This window comes from Canis lupus, chromosome 1 (assembly GCF_048164855.1).
Source record: "Canis lupus baileyi chromosome 1, mCanLup2.hap1, whole genome shotgun sequence".
Classification (NCBI taxonomy): domain Eukaryota; kingdom Metazoa; phylum Chordata; class Mammalia; order Carnivora; family Canidae; genus Canis; species Canis lupus.
Window position 1 is genome coordinate 66,914,716 of NC_132838.1, and position 21,792 is coordinate 66,936,507.

General features: G+C 43.0%; 1 protein-coding gene across 8 annotated transcripts in view; it reads right to left on the reverse strand.

Moving 5' to 3' along the window:
* Window positions 1-484: 484 nt before the first annotated feature.
* The window catches only part of ECHDC1 (ethylmalonyl-CoA decarboxylase 1), a 60,433-nt gene continuing 39,125 nt past the window's right edge, over window positions 485-21,792 (reverse strand). For all 8 annotated transcript variants that reach the window (XM_072833432.1, XM_072833458.1, XM_072833470.1 and 5 more), the window contains one exon: window positions 485-1,475. In XM_072833432.1, the coding sequence (XP_072689533.1) occupies window positions 1,089-1,475 (387 nt within the window). In that variant the 3' untranslated portion in view covers window positions 485-1,088. The remainder of the gene's footprint in view (window positions 1,476-21,792) is intronic.

Sequence of the window (21,792 nt, forward strand, 5' to 3'; positions counted from 1 at the left end):
AATTTTATTTATTCGTGAGACACACAGAGAGGCAGAGACACAGGCAGAGGGAGAAGCAGGCTCCATGCAGGGAGCCTGATACGGGACTCGATCCAGGGACTCCAGGATCACGCCCTGAGCCAAGGGCAGACACTCAACCGCTGAGCCACCCAGGGGCCCCTAGTAGGTAATTTAAAGTAGAAAACTAATTATTAAAACACCAAATAAGACTCCCAAGTTCGGGGGGGAGAGGGAGTAGCATTTTTATTGAAGGAGGGGCCATTAAAAAATTAAAAGACGAGCCATTCCCCAATTCTTTCTTTATAAAGATTTTATTTTTTTTATTTGTTTTTAAATGATTTCTACACCCAGTGTGTGGGGGTCAAACTCAACAACCCCATGATCAAGAGTCACATGCCCCAATGACTGGCCCAGCCAGGTGCCCCTCCCCAAATCTTCATTACCTCCCAGCTAGTTAGAGCTGAAGAAAATGGTTGATCATACCTTTTTTTTTTTTTTTTTTAAGATTTTATTTATTTATTCATGAGAGACACAGGCAGAGGGAGAAGCAGGCTCCCTCCAGGAAGCCCAACGTGGAACTCGATCCCAGGACCCTGGGGTCACGGCCTGGGCAGAAGGTGGTGCTAAACCGCTGAGCCCCCCAGGGGTCCCCAATCATACCTCTTCTTACTGTCCCTGACTCCCCTCCACTTTTGTTCTTTAGTGCAAATCTCAGTACGTTATTTTTGTAAATTATTTCCAGGTAAAACAGAAAAAGTAGTACGAAAAATAACCCAGGGATAGGTTTGTGGAAAGGTGTTTCCTTTTAAAAACTGGTCTTTGGTTACAGTGTAAGAATTACTGTGGCAACTTATGATAATTTTTAGGCCAAAAGTGTTATATATTCTAGCGAAATGTTTCAGATTACTTGATGATTACCCAGATATATGGAAAACTAGATCAGTAAGTCAGTGATTGAAAAAAACTACAAAAAATCAAACACTAGCGTAGCCTTTAAAGTAATTCTGGTTGAACGCCTGTGAGTGTCCAGCACTGGAGCTCCCCTGGAGCCCGGTATTTCGTCCCCCTACTTATTAAATTTTCCTTTCCTAGCAATGGCCTCTCTGTTTGCAGGTCCGCCCCACACCGTTCCTACAAGCTCCTTTTCCATCTGTAAGGCCTCCTCCAAACAGAGCTCTCTGCTGGAAGACACCGACCTTTTCAAGGCTCTGATGACTTGGGGAGGCCCCTGGGTGAACTGCCCGAGCCAGGCTCGCGCCTCCTGCAGACAGCTGGCCTCGTCCGAGGCACGCAGCACCTCCTCCACCATGCCCAGGCTCAGGGCCCTGGCGGCGTCCAGGGGGAGGGCGCCGCTTAGCACCTTGAGGGCCTGCCGGGCGCCCAGCAGCTCCACGAGGCGGGTGCCGCCGCCCCAGCTCGGCACGATGCCCATCTCCCTGTGGACGAACCTGATCTCGCCGTCCGCGGTCATGAGCCTGCAAGACAAGGGCGAACCTCCGTGAGTGAGTCCGCACCGCGGCCGGGCCTGGGGGGCGGCCTCGCTCCTAAACGCCCGCCCGCTCTAAACGCCCGCCAGACCGCCCCCAGAGTGCAGGCCCATGGCTCTCAAGAACTGGCTCTAGGCCCGGCGTCTACACGGTGCTCGCGCGAGCCCGCGGGGAGCCCACAGGGAGTACAGGGAGCCCGCGGGGAGCACGAGGAGCACCACCTACGGGGCCGACCGGCTGGGGGCCGCGGGCCCAGCCAGCAAGCCCTGCGCTCCCTTCACAGTCCTTTGGGACCCAGGAAAGGGCCGTGGGCCACGGGGTCAAGACGCCACCAGCGCTCCAGCCAGCCCGGGAGGCCACCCTGGGGAGGCGACCCTGGGGCGCGCACCGATGTCCCCAGCCTGCAGGGGAACAAGACCCAGACACCCCCGCGAGGCCCCACCCTGGACCCCGGCAGGGCGGCGACTGCGTGTGCCGGAGCCTCCCTGGGACTGGGGAGAGGACACGGGGGCCGGTGCCCCTCCTTGGCCCTGGGGAAGACCGCAGAGCAGTCGCAGCCCGACGCCACAGACCCCACGTGGGGCCCGGCCGGTAGGTGGGTGACCGCGCACCCCGAGCAATCACCGTGCAAACCTCCAGTGTGGACCCAAGGTCATGTCTGAGCTTTAAAAAATATTTTTTTAAGGTTTTATTTATTTATTCCTGAGAGACACACAGAGAGAGGCAGAGACACAGGCAGAGGGAGAAGCAGGCTCCTCTCAGGAAGCCCGACGTGGGACTTGACCCAGGGGTCAGGACCTGGGTCAAAGGTGAACCTCGCCACTGGGACCCCCAGGCACCCGTGAACTCTTGTAAGTAATTGTGTTGGGAGACCACAAGCCTTTGATGCAAAGTGCGTAGCTTAACGGAGACTGCCGGGCTCTGAGGACAGATGGGCTGCATACGACACCCCGAAATACAGCAAAGAAAAAGACTCATGATATAAAGATGATGAGAAAGACTAAACTACTTACCTCTGGGCTTCAGTGTGCTTGTTTATAAAATAGAATAATAGTACTTATGCCATACAATTAGGAATATTAAGTGAGTTAATATATAAAGGTGCTTAGAATCTATTTGCTAGAATTCATCTAAACAGAAGGAATCCTGGATTGCATTTGTGTGTTTAAAAAACCGTCACTGTGAAATCTGCCTCAGTCCCATCCACGGGGCAGTATTACACTTTTATTTGGAATATAGATGTGTATATTTTGTGGCCTCGCAGGGCCCGACATACTGTAAGCTATGGGTACTGGCTTCTAGGAAGGTGGCTGCGTTGACAGCAGGGTCACTACGAGTAACGGCAATGTTTCTGCTACAAGATGAGTATAAAGTGGTTTCCTGTAGTTATTAAAAGGGCTTGATCCCTAAAGTACTGAAAGTGAAAGAACTATACTTACACGGGGAATACCGACAAATGATGGTTGTACTGTCCTGCCTCAGAGACATACACACCATGTTTATAGATAAGCCTAAAGTAAATATTGCCAAGTTGATTTAAAAAAATTGAGAGGAAGTCAAACTGTAAGAGACTCCTAACTCTGGGAAACACAGAAAGGGTTACAGAAGGGGAGGAGGAAGGGAATGAGGTGACTGGGTGACAGGCACTGAGGAGGGTACCTGATGGGATGAGCACTGGGTGTTAGACTTAATGTTGGCAAACTGAGTTTAAATAAATTTTAAAAAACACCAGAAAACACAGACACATCTAAGATTAACCTAAGGAATACTATGTAATACAAGTAAAAGCACAAATATTTTCAAATTTTAAGGAAGGCCTGTCACCAATACAGTAACAGTAATACAATGTCATAAATCTAAAGTTTGGAAACATTGATTTTATTGCTACATATATTTTTTTTTTAACTTGAAGTTCGATTTCCCAACATATAGTGTAACGCCTGTGCTCATCCCGCCAAGCGACCCCTCAGTGCAGAAACAGTCATTTCCATCAACTGTAGTCTGGGCGCAGAAACTGCTCGGTCCTTTTACAGGGCGGTAAGCACCGGGAGGACAAGCCCACGGCGATGTGAGCTAACAGTCCCTGCGGGGTCCACCTGGGCGGGGGCGCCTGCACGGCGGCCTCGGCCCAGCTTCCTCCCCGACCTCACGTCCCGGCAAGTCCTGACAAAGCGGCCCCAGGAGCCCAAGGTCCCTCCCGGGAGCACACCGGCCCCGGCCGCGCCTTGCGGCGGAGCTCACCTCTAAGGGGCCTGCGGCGGGGGCGGGGGCGGGGGAAGCTTCACCGCCCCCTGCTCGCCCTCAAGCGGTCCCGCGGGGGCAGCGGCGACACGCACAGTCCTACCCGACCCGTGCCGACCGCGGTCAGGGCTCTGGAAGGACCCCAGGCTGTCCCCGCGTCCCTGAGCGGGCACTCGGCACTGTATGGACTCAGCTAGTATTTTTGGGGCGGGGCGACCCCGGGTAGCTCGCCCGCCCTTCCCACGGGCCTTCCCACGCTCCTTCCCACGCCAGGCCGGGCCGGGGCTCACCACTGCTGCGCACAGAGACAGGCAGGTTTCATCCCGCATAGCACAGCTAAACCCTTGATCTTCCAAAGAAACACAGGAAACAAAACTGCAGACAATTCCCACGCGCACACCAATGAACATGAACATTTCTGCATTACCAAAAACCTCTTAAAAATGCAAATTAAAACTTGATTTTTCATTATCAAAATGAGAAAAGCGGTTTTAAAAGATTATACCCCTGATAAGACAGGGTGCTCTCGCACAGATGCTCCTCGGCTGCTGGCACTAGGATAAAGGGGCCGAATCTTTCCTGAAGGATAACGTGGCACTAACGTATGAAAGACTCTGGACATTTTCTTACCCTTGATGAAGTACTTGAACTGCTCACGGGATTCATTCTAAGGGAATAATCTGAAATGTGGCAAAGCCTTGCGTATAAGGCAGTTGTCGCGACATTAATCATAACAAGGAAAAACGGGAAAGCACCAGAAGAGGATACGTTAGTGTATCCGTATCGATGGAATATCTTGTACTTGGTAGACTCATGGTTTCGGGTATATTCAATGCTAGAACGCCATCATTTTATAAACTATACACCATATGATCCTAGCTTTTTAAAATAAAAAAGTATCTATTTAAAAAAAAACCTGAAGAGAGCACGCCCAGCGCTGGCAGGTGCCTCGGGAAGGGGGCTGCAGCTCCTGTCCCGCACAGCCCCGGACTGGACAGGCGCCGAGGGGTGCTCGGGGCGCGGGGACCTGCCACCCTCCGGCCCGCCCCGACCGACCCTAACCCGCGGTCAGCACGGCCCCCGGGGGCGTGGTTACTAGAACGAGCAATGTCCCTTTACAATTAGAAAATGCAAGAAACATTTTAAAAATCTCGCCGCCTGTGTCGTTGGTTCCTGGGGCTGCCGGAGGAGCTCAGCGGGTCCCCGTGGGGCCGCGCACCCTGGGGGCTCTTCCCCCTACGGGCCTCCCCGGCCGGGCCCCACGCCCCTCCTCGCTCACTTCCCAGCCCGCCTCACGTCTTCACTGCCTGAAGGTCCCCCGACAATCCAGGGTAACGTCCCGCCGCCAACCCCGGGCCCTCACGGCACTGGCGAGGGCCCTCGGGCCAACCGGCAGCAGGCAGGGCACCGGCCCCGCGCCCACGAGTCCTCGCTGCCCCCTCCCCGAGGCCGACTGCCAAGGGCCGGCCCGCCGTGGGGCCAGGCCTCACTGAGCAGTGCGCGACGGGCACGTACGGTGGATGCCCCGCACCATATTAAAAACAAACAAAAAAGGAAGCTGGAGACAAGAAATTAAGAGGACCATGAGGGAGGCCAACACACTGACAGCCCGTGCCCGTCCGCGGCACACGAACCGGGCCAGCTTCCAGGGAGCGCGCGCAACGGCGTGGGCCGGCACCCCGGGGCCTGGCGCCAAGGGCAGGGGCGCCCACGGGCAGGAGCGCCCACGGGCAGGGGCACCCACGGGCAGGGGCACCCAGGGGCAGGGGCGCCCACGGGCAGGGGCGCCCACGGGCAGGAGCGCCCACGGGCAGGGGCGCCCACGGGCAGGGGCGCCCAGGGGCCCAGCCGACCTCCGTTCGCTCCACCAGGCCGAGCCGAGCCGCCAAGCTCCGGCCTCCCGCCCGCCCTCCAGCGCCGCCAGCGAGGCCCACTGCGGCGGCCGCCCTCCAGGCACCCCGTGGCTTCCCACCACGGACCCCTGCACCCCCCGTGCGAGCCGCCAGTAGGTAGAGGCTCCGCAGAGGAAACCATCCCAGCAGGACGGAGCAGGAGGCTCCGCCGGGCCCAGCGCCTCCCACCCCAGGGGGCTGTCAGGAGCGCCGCCTAGGGGCTAGCCTGTCGGGGATCCAGAGCTCGGGAGCGCAGACACCGGACCCGCACTCCAGAACCGGACGCGGTTGCTGTTTCCTCCAATATCCACGCGGTAAAACCAGGATATGAAGGCACGACTGGCTCCCTGCTGAGCCGCCACTTCAAAGAAGCCACCCGCACAGAAACCGAGTCAAGGCCTGACTGCGGAAGCAGGTGTGTATTACAGTTGGCGGGATTCGTGTATGCTGTTAAGAACTTTTTCCGAATTACAAAATATTTCAAATACACAGAAAATAATAAACTTATGTACCCGCTCCCCAGATTTTGCAGATGTTAACACTTTGCCACATTGATTTCTGAACTCTTTTCTGTCATCCTTTTCCCTTCTCTTCCCGGCTTCTTTCTCTCTCCAGCGGCAGCCAATATCCTGAAGTTAGTGAGAATCCTTTCCGTGCATGATTTAACTTTTTTTTTTTTTTTTTTTTTTTTTTTTTTTTATGATAGTCACAGAGAGAGAGAGAGAGGCAGAGACACAGGCAGAGAGAGAAGCAGGCTCCATGCACCAGGAGCCCGACGTGGGATTCGATCCCCGGGTCTCCAGGATCGCGCCCTGGGCCAAAGGCAGGCGCTAAACCGCTGCGCCACCCAGGGATCCCTGATTTAACTTTTAATAAATACTCAATATGTTGATCCAACAGTAAGCTTCTGCATGAAGCAGTATTTCAGTTTTATGTCCAGTACCACAAAGACAGTCCACCTGACTGCCAGCACCACGCTTAAACTGTTCAGTATTTGGCAGGTAATTTCTATATTGAAAATGAGTCTATCCAACTAACCTAGTGTGATGACATGAGCCATTAAGATAGTTCAATTAGCCCTGTCTACTCTGGGGGATCCCTGCGTGGCACAGCGGTTTAGTGCCTGCCTTTGGCCCAGGGCATGATCCTGGAGTCCCGGGATCGAGCCCCACGTTGGGCTCCCTGCATGGGGCCTGCTTCTCCCTCTGCCTCTGCCTCTGTCTCTCTCTGTCTCTCATGAATTAATAAATAAAATCTTAAAAAAAATAAAAATAAAAAAAATAAAAAAACTTGTCTACTCTGATTTATCATTTCCACTGCTGAAGGACCTTTAGAGTTGTTTCCTGTTTTTAGCTACTATGAATGTATGAATGGTGCTATGAACATTCTAGAACCTGTCTGTAGATAACATTTGTATATATTTCTATTGGATTTATATTAGGGTTTTTTTTTATTTAAATTCAATCTAGTTAACATAGTGTGTTATTAGTTTCTGGGGCAGAATTTAGTGATTCATCCATTGCATAGAACACCCAGTGGTCATGACATCAGGTGCCCTCCTTAATGCCCATCACCCTATTACCCTATCCCCCACCCCCCTCCCCTCCAGTAGCCCTCAGTTTGTTTTCTACTGTTAAAAGTCTCTTATGGGTGCCTCCCTTTGTTTTTATCTTATTTTTCCTTCCCTTCCCCTGTGTTCATCTATTTTGTTTCTTAAAAGACGTATGAATGAAAGCTTACGGTATCTGTCTCTCTCGGACTTAACTGCACTTAGCATAATCCCCCCTAGTTCCACCAACGTCATGGCAAATGGTAAGATTTCATTCTTTTTGATGGCCCAGTAACATTCCATCGTATTAGGATATATACACCACATCTTTATCCATCCATCCGCCAATGGACATCTGGGGTCTTTCATAGTTTGGCTACTGTGGACTTTGCTGTTATAAACACTGGGGTGCAGGTGCTCGCTCAGATCACTACATCTGTATCTTTGGGGTAAATCCCCAGTAGTGCAATTGCTGGGTCGTAGGGCAGCTCTATTTTTAACTTGAGGACCCTCCACACTGTTTTCCAGAGTGGCTGCACCAGCTTTCAAGCCCACCAACACTGTAATAGGGCTCCTCTGTCTCCACAGCCTCTCCAACATCTAACATTTCCTGACGTGTTAATTTTAGCTCTTCTGAGAGGTGTGAGGTGGTTTCTCATTGTGGTTTTGATTTGTATTTCCCTGATGCCGAGTGATGCAGAGCATTTTTCACATGTCTGTTGGCCACTTGTAGGTCTTTTTTGGAGAAATGTCTGTTCATGTCTTCTGCCCATTTCTTGACTAGATTTTTTTGTTTTGTTTTTTGGGGTGATGTATTTGATAAGTTCTTTATAGATTTTGGACACCAGCCCTTTATCTGTTATGTCATTTGCGAATACCTTCTCCTATCCCTTTTAGTTTTATTATTTCCTTTGCTGTGCAAAAGCTTTTTATCCGATGAAGTCCCAATAGTTAATTTTTGCTTTTGTTTCCCTTGCCTTTGGAGATGGGCCTAGCAAGAAGCTGCTGTAGCCGAGGTGAAAGAGGTTGCTGCCTGTGTTCTCCTCTAGGATTTTGATGGATTTCTGTCTCACATTTAGGTCTTCCATCCATTTTGAATTTGTCTTTGTGTGTGGTGTAAGGAAGTGGTCCAGTTTAATTCTTCTGCCCATGGCTGTCCAATTCTCCCAGCCCCATTTATTGAAGAGACTGTCCTTTTTCCATTGGATAGTCTTTCCTGCTTTGTCAAAGATGAGTTGATGACAGAACCATTTCTGGGTTCTCTAGTCTATTCCATTGATCTCTGTGTCTGTTTTTGTGCCAGTACCACACTGTCATGAGGATCACAGCTTTGTAATACAGCTTGAAGTCCAGAATTCTGATGCCTCCAGCTTTCTATTATAGTCTTGTAGGTTAAAAGTTCAACAAAAGACTAATTTAAAATCAAGAACTCAGTAGGGCTGCATTCTGTTCTGGAGGCTCCAGGGGAGTCCACTTGCTTGCCTTTCCCAGCTTCTAGAGCCTGCCCACAATTCTTGGCTCATGGCCACACTCCTCCATCTCCAAAGCCTGCACCGATGGGTTACATCCTCCTCACACTGCATAAACTCTGTCACTAACCCTCATTTTCTGACACTGAACTTTTCAGCATCCTTCTATAGCATTTTTAGGACCCTTGTAGTTACACTGGGCCCACCCACCAGGATAATCCCTCTGCTTTAAAGTCAGCTGAGTATCAACCTTATATTCACCTACAACCTAACTCTCCCTGACCATACGATGTAACATACTCACAGGTTCCACGGCTTAGGATACAGATATTTTTGGAAGGCCATTATTCTGTCAACCACAGATACACAGGAATAGAATTACTATGTCACACTATGTGACATTCTGTGTTAGCAGATACTGGGCATTTTCCATTGTGCCACCTTATATTCCCATTAGTACTCTTCTGAGAGCTACAGTTGCTTCACACCCTTGATAACACTTGACATATTCTATCTTTTTCATCTTAGTTTTTCTTGTGGGACTGTAATAAAAAGGCGTCATTTCAATTTGCATTTCCTTAATGGCTAAAAAGTTTCAGTGCTTTTCAACCATATTTTTTGGGCCACTCAAATATCCTCGGAAAAGTCAGTTTGAGTTTTCTGCCCATTTATTTTAACTGGGTTGTCTGTCTTACAGCTTTGGAAGAGTTCTTTATATATTCTAACTATGTCTTTTGTCAAGATATAAATATTGAGATAATCTCTCCCTCTGCAGGCTGCATTTTCATTATTTTAGTTATATGTTGATAGAAGTTATTACTACAGTCCAATTTATCAATTTCTTTATTTATGGTTAGTGATCATTGTGTCCTGTTTTAGAAATCCTTGAATACTTCAAGACCATATATTCTCCTGTTTTTTTCAAACAGTTCCACTGTGTTACCTTTAACTTTTATATCTGGAATTCATCTTGAATTGACTTTACACATATACATATACTTACTAAAGAGACCATTCTTTCCTAATGCACTAAAAGCGTCACGTTTGTCTTAAATAACCCTACATTTTGGATGTTTCTGAACTCTATTGGTCAGTTTCTCTATCCTTGTATGTACAAAAAGCATCTGTTTAAATTAGTTTTATAACAGGTTTTATGGTAGGTATAAGCCAACTTTGTTCTTTGTGACTACAGTAGTTCCTCCTGGTACTCTGCATTCCCATATGAATTTTAAAGACTGTCGATACATACACACACACACACACACACACACCAACTTGCTGAGATTTCTTTTGGAACTACATTGAATCTGTGGATTATTTGGGGGGAGAGGTGAATCTTTACAATATTGAGTCTTTTATTCCATGGACATGGTATATTTCTATTTCACCATTTATTTGGGTCTTCTTTAATTTCTCTCAGTATTGGAGGCACCTGCGTGGCTCAGTGGTTGAATGTCTGCCTTCAGATCAGGTCGTGACCCTGGGGTCCTGGGATCGAGTCCCACACTGGGCTCCCTGCATGGGAGCCTGCTTCTCCCTCTGCCTGTGTCTCTGCCTCTCTCTGTGTGTCTCTCATGAATAAATAAATAAAATATTTTAAAACAAATTCTCTCAGTGTTGTTTTCTAGCTTTCAATGTAGAATCCTGACATGCCTTTTGATTTGTTCCTAGCTGTTTTTTTTTTTTTTCTAAAGCTACTCTGAGGGACACCTGGGTGGCTCAGCAGTTGAGCGTCTGCCTTCAGGGCATGATCCTTGGATCCTGGGATCGAGTCCCACATCGGGCTTCCTGCATGGAGCCCACTTTTCCCTCTGCCTGTGTCTCTGCCTCTCTCTTGCTGTCTTTCCTGAATAAATAAATAAAATTTAAAAAAAAAAAGCTACTCTGAATGTTATTGTTCTTTAAATTTTGTTATTTATTTGTTTGCTGCTGGAATATAGAAATGTTTAATTTTTATTAACCTTGCAGCCAGAAAACTTACAAAATTCACTTATTAATTCTAAAAGATTAGCTATATATATATATATATATATATATATATATATATATATATATATATATTTGGATCACAATGTTGTCATATGTGAATAGTAGGCTTTCTTAAAATCCAATCCTTATAATTTCCTTAATCTTGTTTTACTGAACTGACTAGGATATCTAGTATAGTGACAGTACTCTCCTTGTTCCTGATGTCAGAGGGAAAGCTTTCAATGAGATATTTGCTGTAGGATTTTTGTAAATGTTCTTTATAAGATTAAGACAGTTCTTTCCTGGTGTGCTAAGAGTTTCTATCATGTATGGATGTTGAATTCTATCAAATGCTTTTGCATCTATCAGATTGTAACGATCTATCTCCCTTTTTTGTTAATATGGTATATTACACTAATTGGTTTCAAGGTTAAACCAATCTTGAATTTCTAGAATAAGCCCTTCGATTAAATTTGGTAATACTCTGTAAAGGATTTTTATATTTATGTTTATGGGACTAGCCTATAATTGGCTTTCTTATAATTTCATTTCTAGGTTTTGGAATAAATACTGTACTCATTAAAAGAGTGGGGAAAAAAAGAGCTGGGAAGTATAACTTCCTTTTCTATTCAATGAACAGTGTGTGTAAGATTGATGTTCTTTCTTTCTTAAATGTTTGGAAAACCTGACTGATAAATCTAAGTTTTAAAAACTAAGATTTCAGGGATTGGTCTGGAAGCTTGCTGCTGATTTGAGTCCTAATCTTTCCACACATCGTCCCCCAAATTACAAAATTAACAAGGAGTGAAAGAAAACCACACCAACGGGATTACTCAGAGACACAGAATACTGTATCCTTGAAATTGCCTTTAAGTACAGAAATAAACATCAAATTAAAAAATTATTTCCTGCTGCTGTTGTAAGCCAATAGGCACAAACTGATAAAGAGGAGGCTTAGGACATCTGTATAAAACAGGACAGGAAAATGGAAGACTGAGGAAGTACAGTCAAAATCACCCCCAGAAGAGAAAATCCAACACTATGTTCTAAAAACTTAAGTGCAAATTGGGGATTTGGTAGTCCATAGTACTGGCTATAGAAAAGGAGCTTGAAGATAAAGGGTAAAACTGATAGTTTGAGTAAGCACAGCTTCTGAAGAAAGACCCAGATTAAGTAGAGAAGGGGTGGTTCCCTTGGAGAAATAAAAGAAAAAAATTAGAGAATAAAAATAAGGATTCTGTAGAAACAAAAGGACTCCTCTCCTATTTGGAAATCCACTGTGTGACTAATGCATCCATTCAAAAACTAAACTGTGAGAAGTTGGCACTCTCAAATTAGGAATCCTAGCCACAAAATACTCAGAAAATATCAAGCTAATCCTATAAAAAGCTACTGTAAGAATAAAGCAGAACACGTAAATTCAAACATTTCAGCTGATGAAAAGTACTCCCTCCCCAGGAAAAAAAAACACGAAATAGAAGAAAAACTGGTCATGATCATTCCAAAATTAATTCAACATCTTCAAATAGCATAGTTATGAAAAAATTTTTAAAAAAATCTTGAGTCAGAAATTTAAGCATATTTTTGAGAGAGCACACATATGAGAGAGAGGAGTGGGGATGGGAGTAGGGGGAGAATCTTAAGCAGGCTCTATGCCTAGCACAGAACCTAGCACACACATGGGGCTTGGTCTCACAACCCTGAGATCATGACCTGAACCGAAATCAAGAGTCAGATGCTTAACCATCTGAGCCAGGCACCCTGTGAACCAGGAATTTAAAAACCTGGAGTGGAAATCAACCCCTAGACACACACATAAACACACACACACGAATAGGGGCTGGGAGATAAAACTGAACTCAAGAAAAATAAAAGAAAAAGAGAAGAATACGTTTGAATAAAAATTTAATATATATATTTTTAAGATTTTTTATTTATTCATGAGAGACAGAGAGAGAGGCAGAGGGAGAAGCAGGCTCCATGCAGGGAGCCGACGTGGGACTCGATCCCAGGCCTCCAGGATCACACCCTGGGCTGAAGGCGGCGCTAAACCGCTGAGCCACCCAGGCTGTAGGGCATTTTTAAAAAGCAGGAAAATGACCAAGAGAATGAGAATTGGTTAAAAAAAAAAAGAAGAAGAAGAAAAAGGAGTTAGAGAAATAAGCAAGAAGTCCTATATGAATAACTGAAACTGATAAAACAAATATTGAAAGCATTCACTGGATACCTGGGAAAATGGACTCTAAAGAATCACCTCAGACATATCCTAATAAAGTATTAGACTTTACATATAGAGAAACCTCGGGACCTCTAAGCAAAAAACAATAAAAAACTTATAAGTCAAAATAATTATAATGCCACTGGACTTATCAAAAGCAAAAAGGTACCAGACCCAGATGGTTTCACAGGGTTTACCAAATCTTTACAGACTATGTAGTTCTGATGCCATCTGAGATAGAAAATGAAAGAAACATTCCAATTTTTTTAATGAAGCGTAACATTAATACCTAAGTCTGCTACATATAACACAAAAAATTAAATTAGACCAATATTTGTCTATTCAAGTGTGCAGTCTCCAAGATGACACCCAATGATCACTGCCCCTGGTATTTACATCCTTGTGTATGTCATCTTTTCCCCTTGAATGTGGACTGGACCTAGTGACCCCTAGTGACCCTGATCTAATAAACAACATAGGAAAAGAAATGGGATGCCCCTTCCAAGATTGTGGGTTTCTGTCTTTCTATTCTCTTTCTCTTAGAACCTCCTCAATTTGGGGGAAGCAAGCTTCTAGGTTGTGAATAGCCCTGTGGCAAGCCCAGGCAAGCCCAAGAAACTCCTATCCCAGCAATAGTCAGTGAGGACCTGCCCACAGCCTCTCGAGTGAGTTTCGACACAATCTTCCCTCAGTTGAGTCCTGGCTGACATCTTGATTACAGCCTCATGACAGACCTGAGCCAGAGGCACCCAGCCAAGCCACATGCAAATTCCTGACCCCTGGAAATAATAAATGTTTATGTTTTAAGCTGTAAGTTTTGAGGTGATTTATTACCCAGCAATTGATAATTAACACAAATATCAAAACAAAAATCCTAAATATTATCAAATACATTTCAACACCATATTAAGGAAATCACACACCCTGAGTAAAAGGGATTTATACTTTAATTGACGTTAGAAATCAATTATTATAATCATATTAATAGGTCTAAGAAGAAAAATCATTTATCTTTATAGTTGGTAAAAAGTATTTAGATGAAATTCAGTACCTCAAAACTCTTAAAAGAATAGGAATGGAAGGATATTCTTTAGCATTAATCTATATACAAATATATACAAATACGAACCTCAATCCTACAGCTAGGATCTTACTTTAAGTATCCAACTCTTCATTTTGGCATGTGTCATGATCTCAAAGTCATAATGATCTCAAGCCTCATGCCAGGCTCCACATTCAGTGGGGAGTCTGCTTTAGATTGTCTGTCTCCATCTCCCCCTACCCCTTGCTCCCCCACCCACCTACAAACTCTCTCTCTCTCTAAAATAAATAAATCTTGGGCAGCCCTGGTGGCTTAGCGGTTTAGCACTGCCTTCGGCCCGGGGCATGATCCTGGAGACCCAGGATCAAGTCCCACGTTGGACTCCCTGCATGGAGCCTGCTTCTCCCTCTACCCATGTCTCCTCCTCTCTCTCTCTCTCTCTCTCTCTCTCTCTAATAAATAAATAAAATCTTTAAAAAAATAAAATAAAATAAAATAAAATAATCTTAAAAAAAAAAAAAGATAGGTGGTGAGAAACACTAGATGTATGTCCACAAAGATCAGGAACAAGAAAGCAAGGATGAAAAAAAAAAAAAAGAAAGCAAAGATGGCAAATCTCTCTACTACTGTTTAACATTATACTGCAGGTATTCACTGAAACAGTAAAAACAGGAAACTATCAGAGAAATAATAATTGGGACAAAATGAAACTATCTCTATTGTATAATTGGAAGACTAAAGAATCAATGATAAAACCAATTCAAGCAACAGAAAAATTCAGGAAGGTAGCAGCATATAAAATTGCCATAAAATAACCTTCATCCTATACACAAAAAAGAAATTAGATGACATAATGGAAGAGAAAACTCAGTTTTCAACAGCAACAAGAGCAAAATACTTTGAAAAAAACCTTCCAATTACATATTTTTTTTTAGGATTTTATTTGAGAGAGAGCTAGATCTATTACATGGTAAGATCTAGTATCTAGCATAAGATACATCAAGTATCTGATAAGTTTGTGATATGATAGTGATATCCACAGAGGAACCTTCTTAAAGAAATAGTATTGAAACAAAAGGATAGCCATTTGGGAAAAAGAGAAAATAACATTCATTACTCCATAAAAATAAACTCAAGAATGGATTAGGTATATAAATAAAACACAAGACTATCCACAAGTACTAGAAAAAAACATAACTGAATTCCTCTATAATCTGGACATATGGAAGACTTTTTAAAAAGAACTCAAATCCAAATGCAATAGAAGAAAGAATGGATAAATAGAACTACAATAAAACAAATGCTCGCATGGGAAAAACAAATAAAACATAAGCAAAGACAAAAGACACAATGAGAAGCTGGACAAAAAAAAGCTGAATACATAAAAAATTTATCATCAAAAATGGCAAATATCCGTAATATTTAAAGAACTTATAAAAAATTAAGGGGAAAAAAGCCAAATATTCTGTAGAGAAATAAGCAAAACATGAATAGGTATTTCACAAAAAAATATATAAATGTTTCTTAACCACATGTAAATATGATCAACCTAACTTACTTTAAGAGAAATGCATGTAAAAGCTATACAGAAACACTATCCTCACCTGTTAGACCGACAAACATTCAAAAGCTTAACAGTAGCCTTTGCTGGCAAGGCCGAGTCAAACAGATTATAGAAAATTTTAAGAATGGTGTATTCCCTATGGAAGAGAATTTGGCAATATCTAATGAAACTAAACATTCATTTCACCTTTGATTCAGCCATTCTCCTAGAACTGATCCTTAAGATACACCGTTAATAATACCAAAAAATACACACAGCTATTCATCACAACAGTGTACATATTAAAAACAAAATTCAATCAACAGGGATGGGAAGAAAGAAAAAAATTAAAAATGAATACAAAAACTAAATGAGCTAAACAAGTATTTCAAATGAATAACAACCACACTGAAGGAGGAAAAGCAACAGGGAACTAATTCAAGTTACTTTCGAATATGATGCAATACTTTATTTACCCTTAGTCTAGGAGACAAAGAAACAAAGAACAATGGGCAAATCTTGAACTCTTTTCAAATGGTGATGTTACTGTAAATATGGTGAAGTAAAGCCAGGGGCGCTGTGTTGCAGGAGGTACAGTAGGGAATGGGAGGAGAGAACAAATTTGTGAGAATAGACTGGATTGGGAGATACCAAGTAGAAATTCACGATCTCTAATGAACAAATGGATTAAATGAATGCATGCTGTAGCTTTGTTTGCTAAAAGAGTCCAGAAACCACGATACCAGTAGCAATGAGAGCACCACCAGGCATCCAGGTCTTGGTTTTTAAAAATATTATTTCCTAGTTAAAAGAACCAGCACTCAACCCCCCCCCCCTTCCCCAAGGGGGGAAAAAAAAAAAACAGCAGTGCTCCTATGAGGTATGTCTAAATCTACGGTCAGAAAGAGGAAGGTATAAGATGCCTAGAGTATCTTGTACTCAGAAACTTAAGGAGGCATTTGAATGAATGGATGGATGGATGGATGGATGGATGGATGAATGAATGAATGAATGATAGGGCATATCAAAAGGATACAAAAGCCAGTGTGAAAGGCTTCCCACTGGCCAAATCTGGGACAACTGAAGCATCAGAACAATCAAGGACAGTAATGAACCATAAACCACTGAAAACAAGCATTTATTTATTAGTCCACACTGATGATAAATATACACATACATACACACACATGCAGGGAAAGGGGCTAAGAGGACTTTTCTTTAGAATACCATGACAAGTGATACACATGGATGAATGAAGTTAGAGAAACACAAACACACAATCATCATAGTAAAGATGGTTTCAGAAAGAATCATCAAGGAATGCTAAATCCAGTGGAGAAAGTTTGGCGAAAAACAGAGTATTAGACTTGCCTGCAAGCATCTCTCAAGTATTATTTATTATCGCAAAGGGGAAATACTCTAGTGTTTGGAGTGGGTAATCAAAATTAGCATCACCAACAAGAGGCAGAAGAAACACCTGGTTGCATCCAGATGTGATACCTCAGGAACAGTATCATTGTATCATCTCTGCCTCTCCCCAGCCCCTGCTCATGTGCTCTCACTCATTTTTGCATGGATGTTATCCAGACATATAACCTGAATCCAATAATGAGAAAATACCAGAAATCCTCAAAATGAAGACTAATTTATTAAAACACAAAAAGCAAACCTAGTCTGTTTTCTTTAAAACGTCAATGTCATGAAAGACAAAGGCAAGCTGAAGAACTCCTCCAGATGGAAAGAGAGTGAAGAAACCTCGACAGCTAAATGCAATACATGATCCTGCAAGAGAGGAAAGCAGCGCTGTCCTGGACACCATTGTCTAACTGACAAAACTGGCGCACACACAGTATACCAGATAAAAGTTCTGCATTGGTGTTAAATTTCCTGCATCTGACAACAGTACTGAGGTTATGTAAGACAATACTCATTCTCCTACATATATGTGTATATGCGTGTATAAAACATTAAAGGGCAAGATGTTTGCAACCTACTCTAAAATTTCTCAGAAAAAATATATACACTTACATATATAGATGTATGTACACATATATGAGAGACAAAATTAAAACGAAATATCAAAATGTTAAAAATGTAAAAACTAAGTGAATAGTATAGGGAAATTCTTTATATCATTCCTGAACGTTTTCTACAAGTTTCTAATTATTTCCAAACGAAAAAATGCAGTTCTACTTTGTCTTGCACCAAATTCAGTAACAAAAAATTAAATATTAGATATGTTATTAAAGTATCTACATGGTTTTGCTTGCCAAAAATTGATGCTAAAAGCCAAGTAGTCTGAGTCTGTCATTTTCTCTTTTCTAGGGTAGTTTTGAGATTTTTCTTTTCTCTCTGTCCTTCCTCACTCCCCTCTTTGAATGATGTCGAATCAGAAAGTGGAATAAAGGAATGAGTGTTCTAAGTCCCTCCTAAAGCACATTCCAGAATTTTGAGCTTAAAACCAATCTAAGAAACCATATTATGATTACTCTTAAAATATGAGGCACCTGGGTGGCTCTGTCAGTTAAGCATCTGCCTTCCATTCAGGTCATGGTCTTAGGGTCCTGGGGTCGAATCCCACGTGGGCTCCCTGCTCAGCGACTTCTCCTTCCCCCTCTGCCCCTCCCCAGCCCCTGCTCATGTGCTCTCACTCTGCTCTCTCAAATACATAAAATCTTAAAAAAAAAAAAAAAAGTATGAGTGAGCCTTTATCAATTTGACATACATAGCGACTATTATTGATGTTTTCCAAAAAGAATCTAAATAAAATTTAAAGAAAAATTTACAAAGGTGACTTTAGAGTAATAAAGTTACCGATTTTCATTTAGTGCCCAAATGGGTGAAAGGTGACAACTATATTCTCTGTGCCAAGCCCACATGTCGTAGGCAGAATGCTCCCACGAAGATGGCCGTGCCCTAGTCCCCGGAACCCCTGCACCTGCACTTCGCATAAGCAAAGAAGCTCTGCAGATGGAATTTTAGGATTACAATACACTAAAAAAGGGAGGTTATCTGAGTGAGCCCAATTTACCCACATGAGTTCTTAAAAGCACAGAACTTTCTCCAGCTGGAGTTACAGAGATGCAGCAGAAAGGTGAATGACAAAAACTCAAAGTATGAGAGAAACTCAACTCCCCACTGCCATAGGGGGCCACATAGAAAACTCGAGAAGGAATGCAGACATCCCCTAGGTGCAGAGAATGGTTCGCAGCTGATAGTCAGTCCTCATGGAGAACACGTGCAGAGAACTGAAATGTCCTACACGTGCAGAGAACTGAAATCTGCGGGGTGGAATCAGGATGAGCCTGGCCCTGGTTTCTCCCTGAGTCTCCAGAACCCAGTGCTGCCAACATACTGATTTTGGCCTTTTGTGACCAGGTTTAGAGAAACCAGTTGAGCCCAGCCAGACTTCAGACTATACACTGGTGAGAGAAATTATGTTGTTTTAAGCCACTAAATTTGTGGTAATTTGTTATGGCTGCAGTAGAAAACTAAAACTCAAATAAGTATTTTTATTTCTTAATTTTTATTCCATTCTAAATATTTTAATTAGGGTTAAAAATTAGAAGCAAATTATCACAGTTCTAGCTTTTTGTTTCCTCATATCAATTTTGTCACTAAAAGGGAAACATAATGTTTGAATGACTAGATTCTGAGCACTAAGGAATATCAATTTTTTACTTGATAAGTTAGTGTTTTGCTTTTAAAAATGTTTTTAAAAGGGCAGCCCCGGTGGCTCAGCGGTTTAGCACCACCTTTGGCCTGGAGCCTGATCCTGGAGACCTGGGATCGAGTCCCATGTTAGGCTCCTGGCATGGAGCCTGCTTCTCCCTCTGCCTGTGTCTCTGCCTGCCTCTCTCTCTCTCTCTCTCTCTCTCTCCCTCTGTGTGTGTGTGTGTGTGTCTCTCATGAATAAATAAAATCTTTAAAAAAAAAAAGGTTTTAAAATGCCATTTTCTCTAAGAACATTTTATATGAAAACTGACTCAACTGAATGCAATTTAATATAGGGGTCTGTAGGTACCAAGTAGACTTGATGGTTCCTGAACTCTGAAATATTAATTCATTACGCATATGATCAGCTGGTGCCTAGAGGGTTTCGAGATAGCCAGAACGCTGCATGAGCTCATTTCTTTGGAATATTCATAATCAGTGTACCTCTCATCTTCTGAAATATTTCCCATGGGTAATGGAAGAGCAGCAGGGATGAAAATCCTAGTTGAGTGAATTCCAGGCAATTCTCCAAGGTAAGAAAGTTAAACAAGCTAAAAAAGGCTAACATATAACCCTTGAGGAAGGAACTTATCTTTTCAGTAGGATGCTATGAAAGCTTTTGGTGTTCTTTCCGAGCAAGCAGATATTTTTAGAATAACAAAGCAATTTGTCATAGAAGATAACCAACAATGTTGGAGGAAAGACCAGCTAGAGTACCTCCGTTGACCTACCACCTCCTTGTACCTGTGGCTAGTAAGGTACATCAGTGTGCAGTCCTCTGTTTCGGCATCTAACTTCTAAGAACTTTTCTGGGGAGTATGTAGGTTAAAAATGCCTGAAGAGTTGAAGATAGTGCTCTTCAAAGTTCTATTGTAAAGGATCAGTTTCTACCATTTGTTCGCAACTTCTCGTGGATGGTGAAATCAATAATTTTGTAAAATGCAGTAAAACTATATAACTATAAAAATGAAACAAAATCCCAAGACATGTAAGTTTCTTGAATGGCAGTGTCTAGTACATATGGGAGCTAAACATATGTTTAATGAGTGACTCAGCTGAATGTACTTTAACATGAGGGCCTATCCATACCAAGTAGTGGAGCCACAAATGAGCATGTCTTCACTGGCAAGGTGGACGTATCTGGTATATTACTAGCTCTAGCTGATGAGGGCAAGCACCCTCAGATATCTCATAACCAAGAAAGTACATATTTTATGAGACCCCAGGACACACGAGACCAAGTAGTCTCTGACTATCTTTTCCTGTGATTTTGCCTTTTGTCCTAAAACCCCAACTATCCAAACACAGATCAGGAATGACTATGAAGGATAATGCTAAAGTCTAATAAGTCTAATACATGCTTACAGACGAACACCGGGCTCTACGTTAAGATATCCAGAAGAGGGGGATCCCTGGGTGGCTCAGCGGTTAAGCACCTGCCTTCGGCCCGGGGTGTATCCTGGGGTTCTGGGATCGAGCCCCATGTCAGGCTCCCTGCATGGAGCCTGCTTCTCCCTCTGCCTGTGTCTATGTCTCTCTCTCTCCCTGTGTCTCTCATGAATAAATAAAATCTTTTAAAAAATAAAATAAAAAGATATCCAGGAGATACCTGTAAGGCTTAATTTGTATTTACTTTTATGCAGAGGATTTTTGAATGTAAAAATGCATGTTCACATACAGCTTAGAATTCCTTAAATATATCAGACATTTAAATATACATTTTTAATATATTACATATATTATAAAAAATTATTTAAATTACATGTTAAAAACTGCCTGTATTTCAGCATAAAGTGAGAAAAGTAATCCTTTCACACACAGATCATTTTAAATTTAGCCTCACATCATCCATAAAGCCAACGACCACTTCCTCTTCACAGAATCCAATGTAGTATCGTAATGCAACCTGCAGTGACGACGGCAGAGGGCACTGTCACAGAAAGGAGTGCTTTCTGCTGTGTTCAAGATTCCTCCCTAGGTCAGAGTACAAAGAGGCTAAGATCTTCATAAACTGTCTTATACACTAAAACTATTTTAATATATCTACTTATGTGAATACAAAGTGATATATTTCAACTGATAAATTGGAACCTGAGTCATAAATCATAATAAAGAAAAAGAATACTTTGTATACATAAACGTGGTGAATCTTTCCTCATACTATTTCTAGTACTATGTGATGCCATTTATAGAGTTCAAAAAGAAAAACAGAACATATCAGTTATAGAATAGTTAATTTCCTTTTTTTAAAAGACTTTTTCAGATTTTTTTTTAAGATTTAATTTATTTCTTTGACAGAGAGAGAGAGAGCGCAGAAGCAGGCAGACTGACAAGCAGAGGGAGAAACAGAGCCCCTGCTGAGCAGGGAGCCCAATGAGGGGCTCGATACCAGGACCCCGGCCAGAATCATGACCTGAGCTGAAAAGGCAGACGCTTACCTGACTGAGTCCCCCAGGTGCCCCAGTTAATTTTATTTTCTTAGGAAATAAGGAAACAAGTACTTTCATAATAAAAGAAATTAATTATCATAGAATTTAGGGTAGTAGTTTCCCTTAGATGGAAATAAGGGGGCTGTGACTTAGGAGGGGCTTGTAGGAGACTTCAGGAGTGCTGACAATGTTCCCATTCTTAACCTGTATTATGGTAACACAGGTTCCCATTTTGTCTTG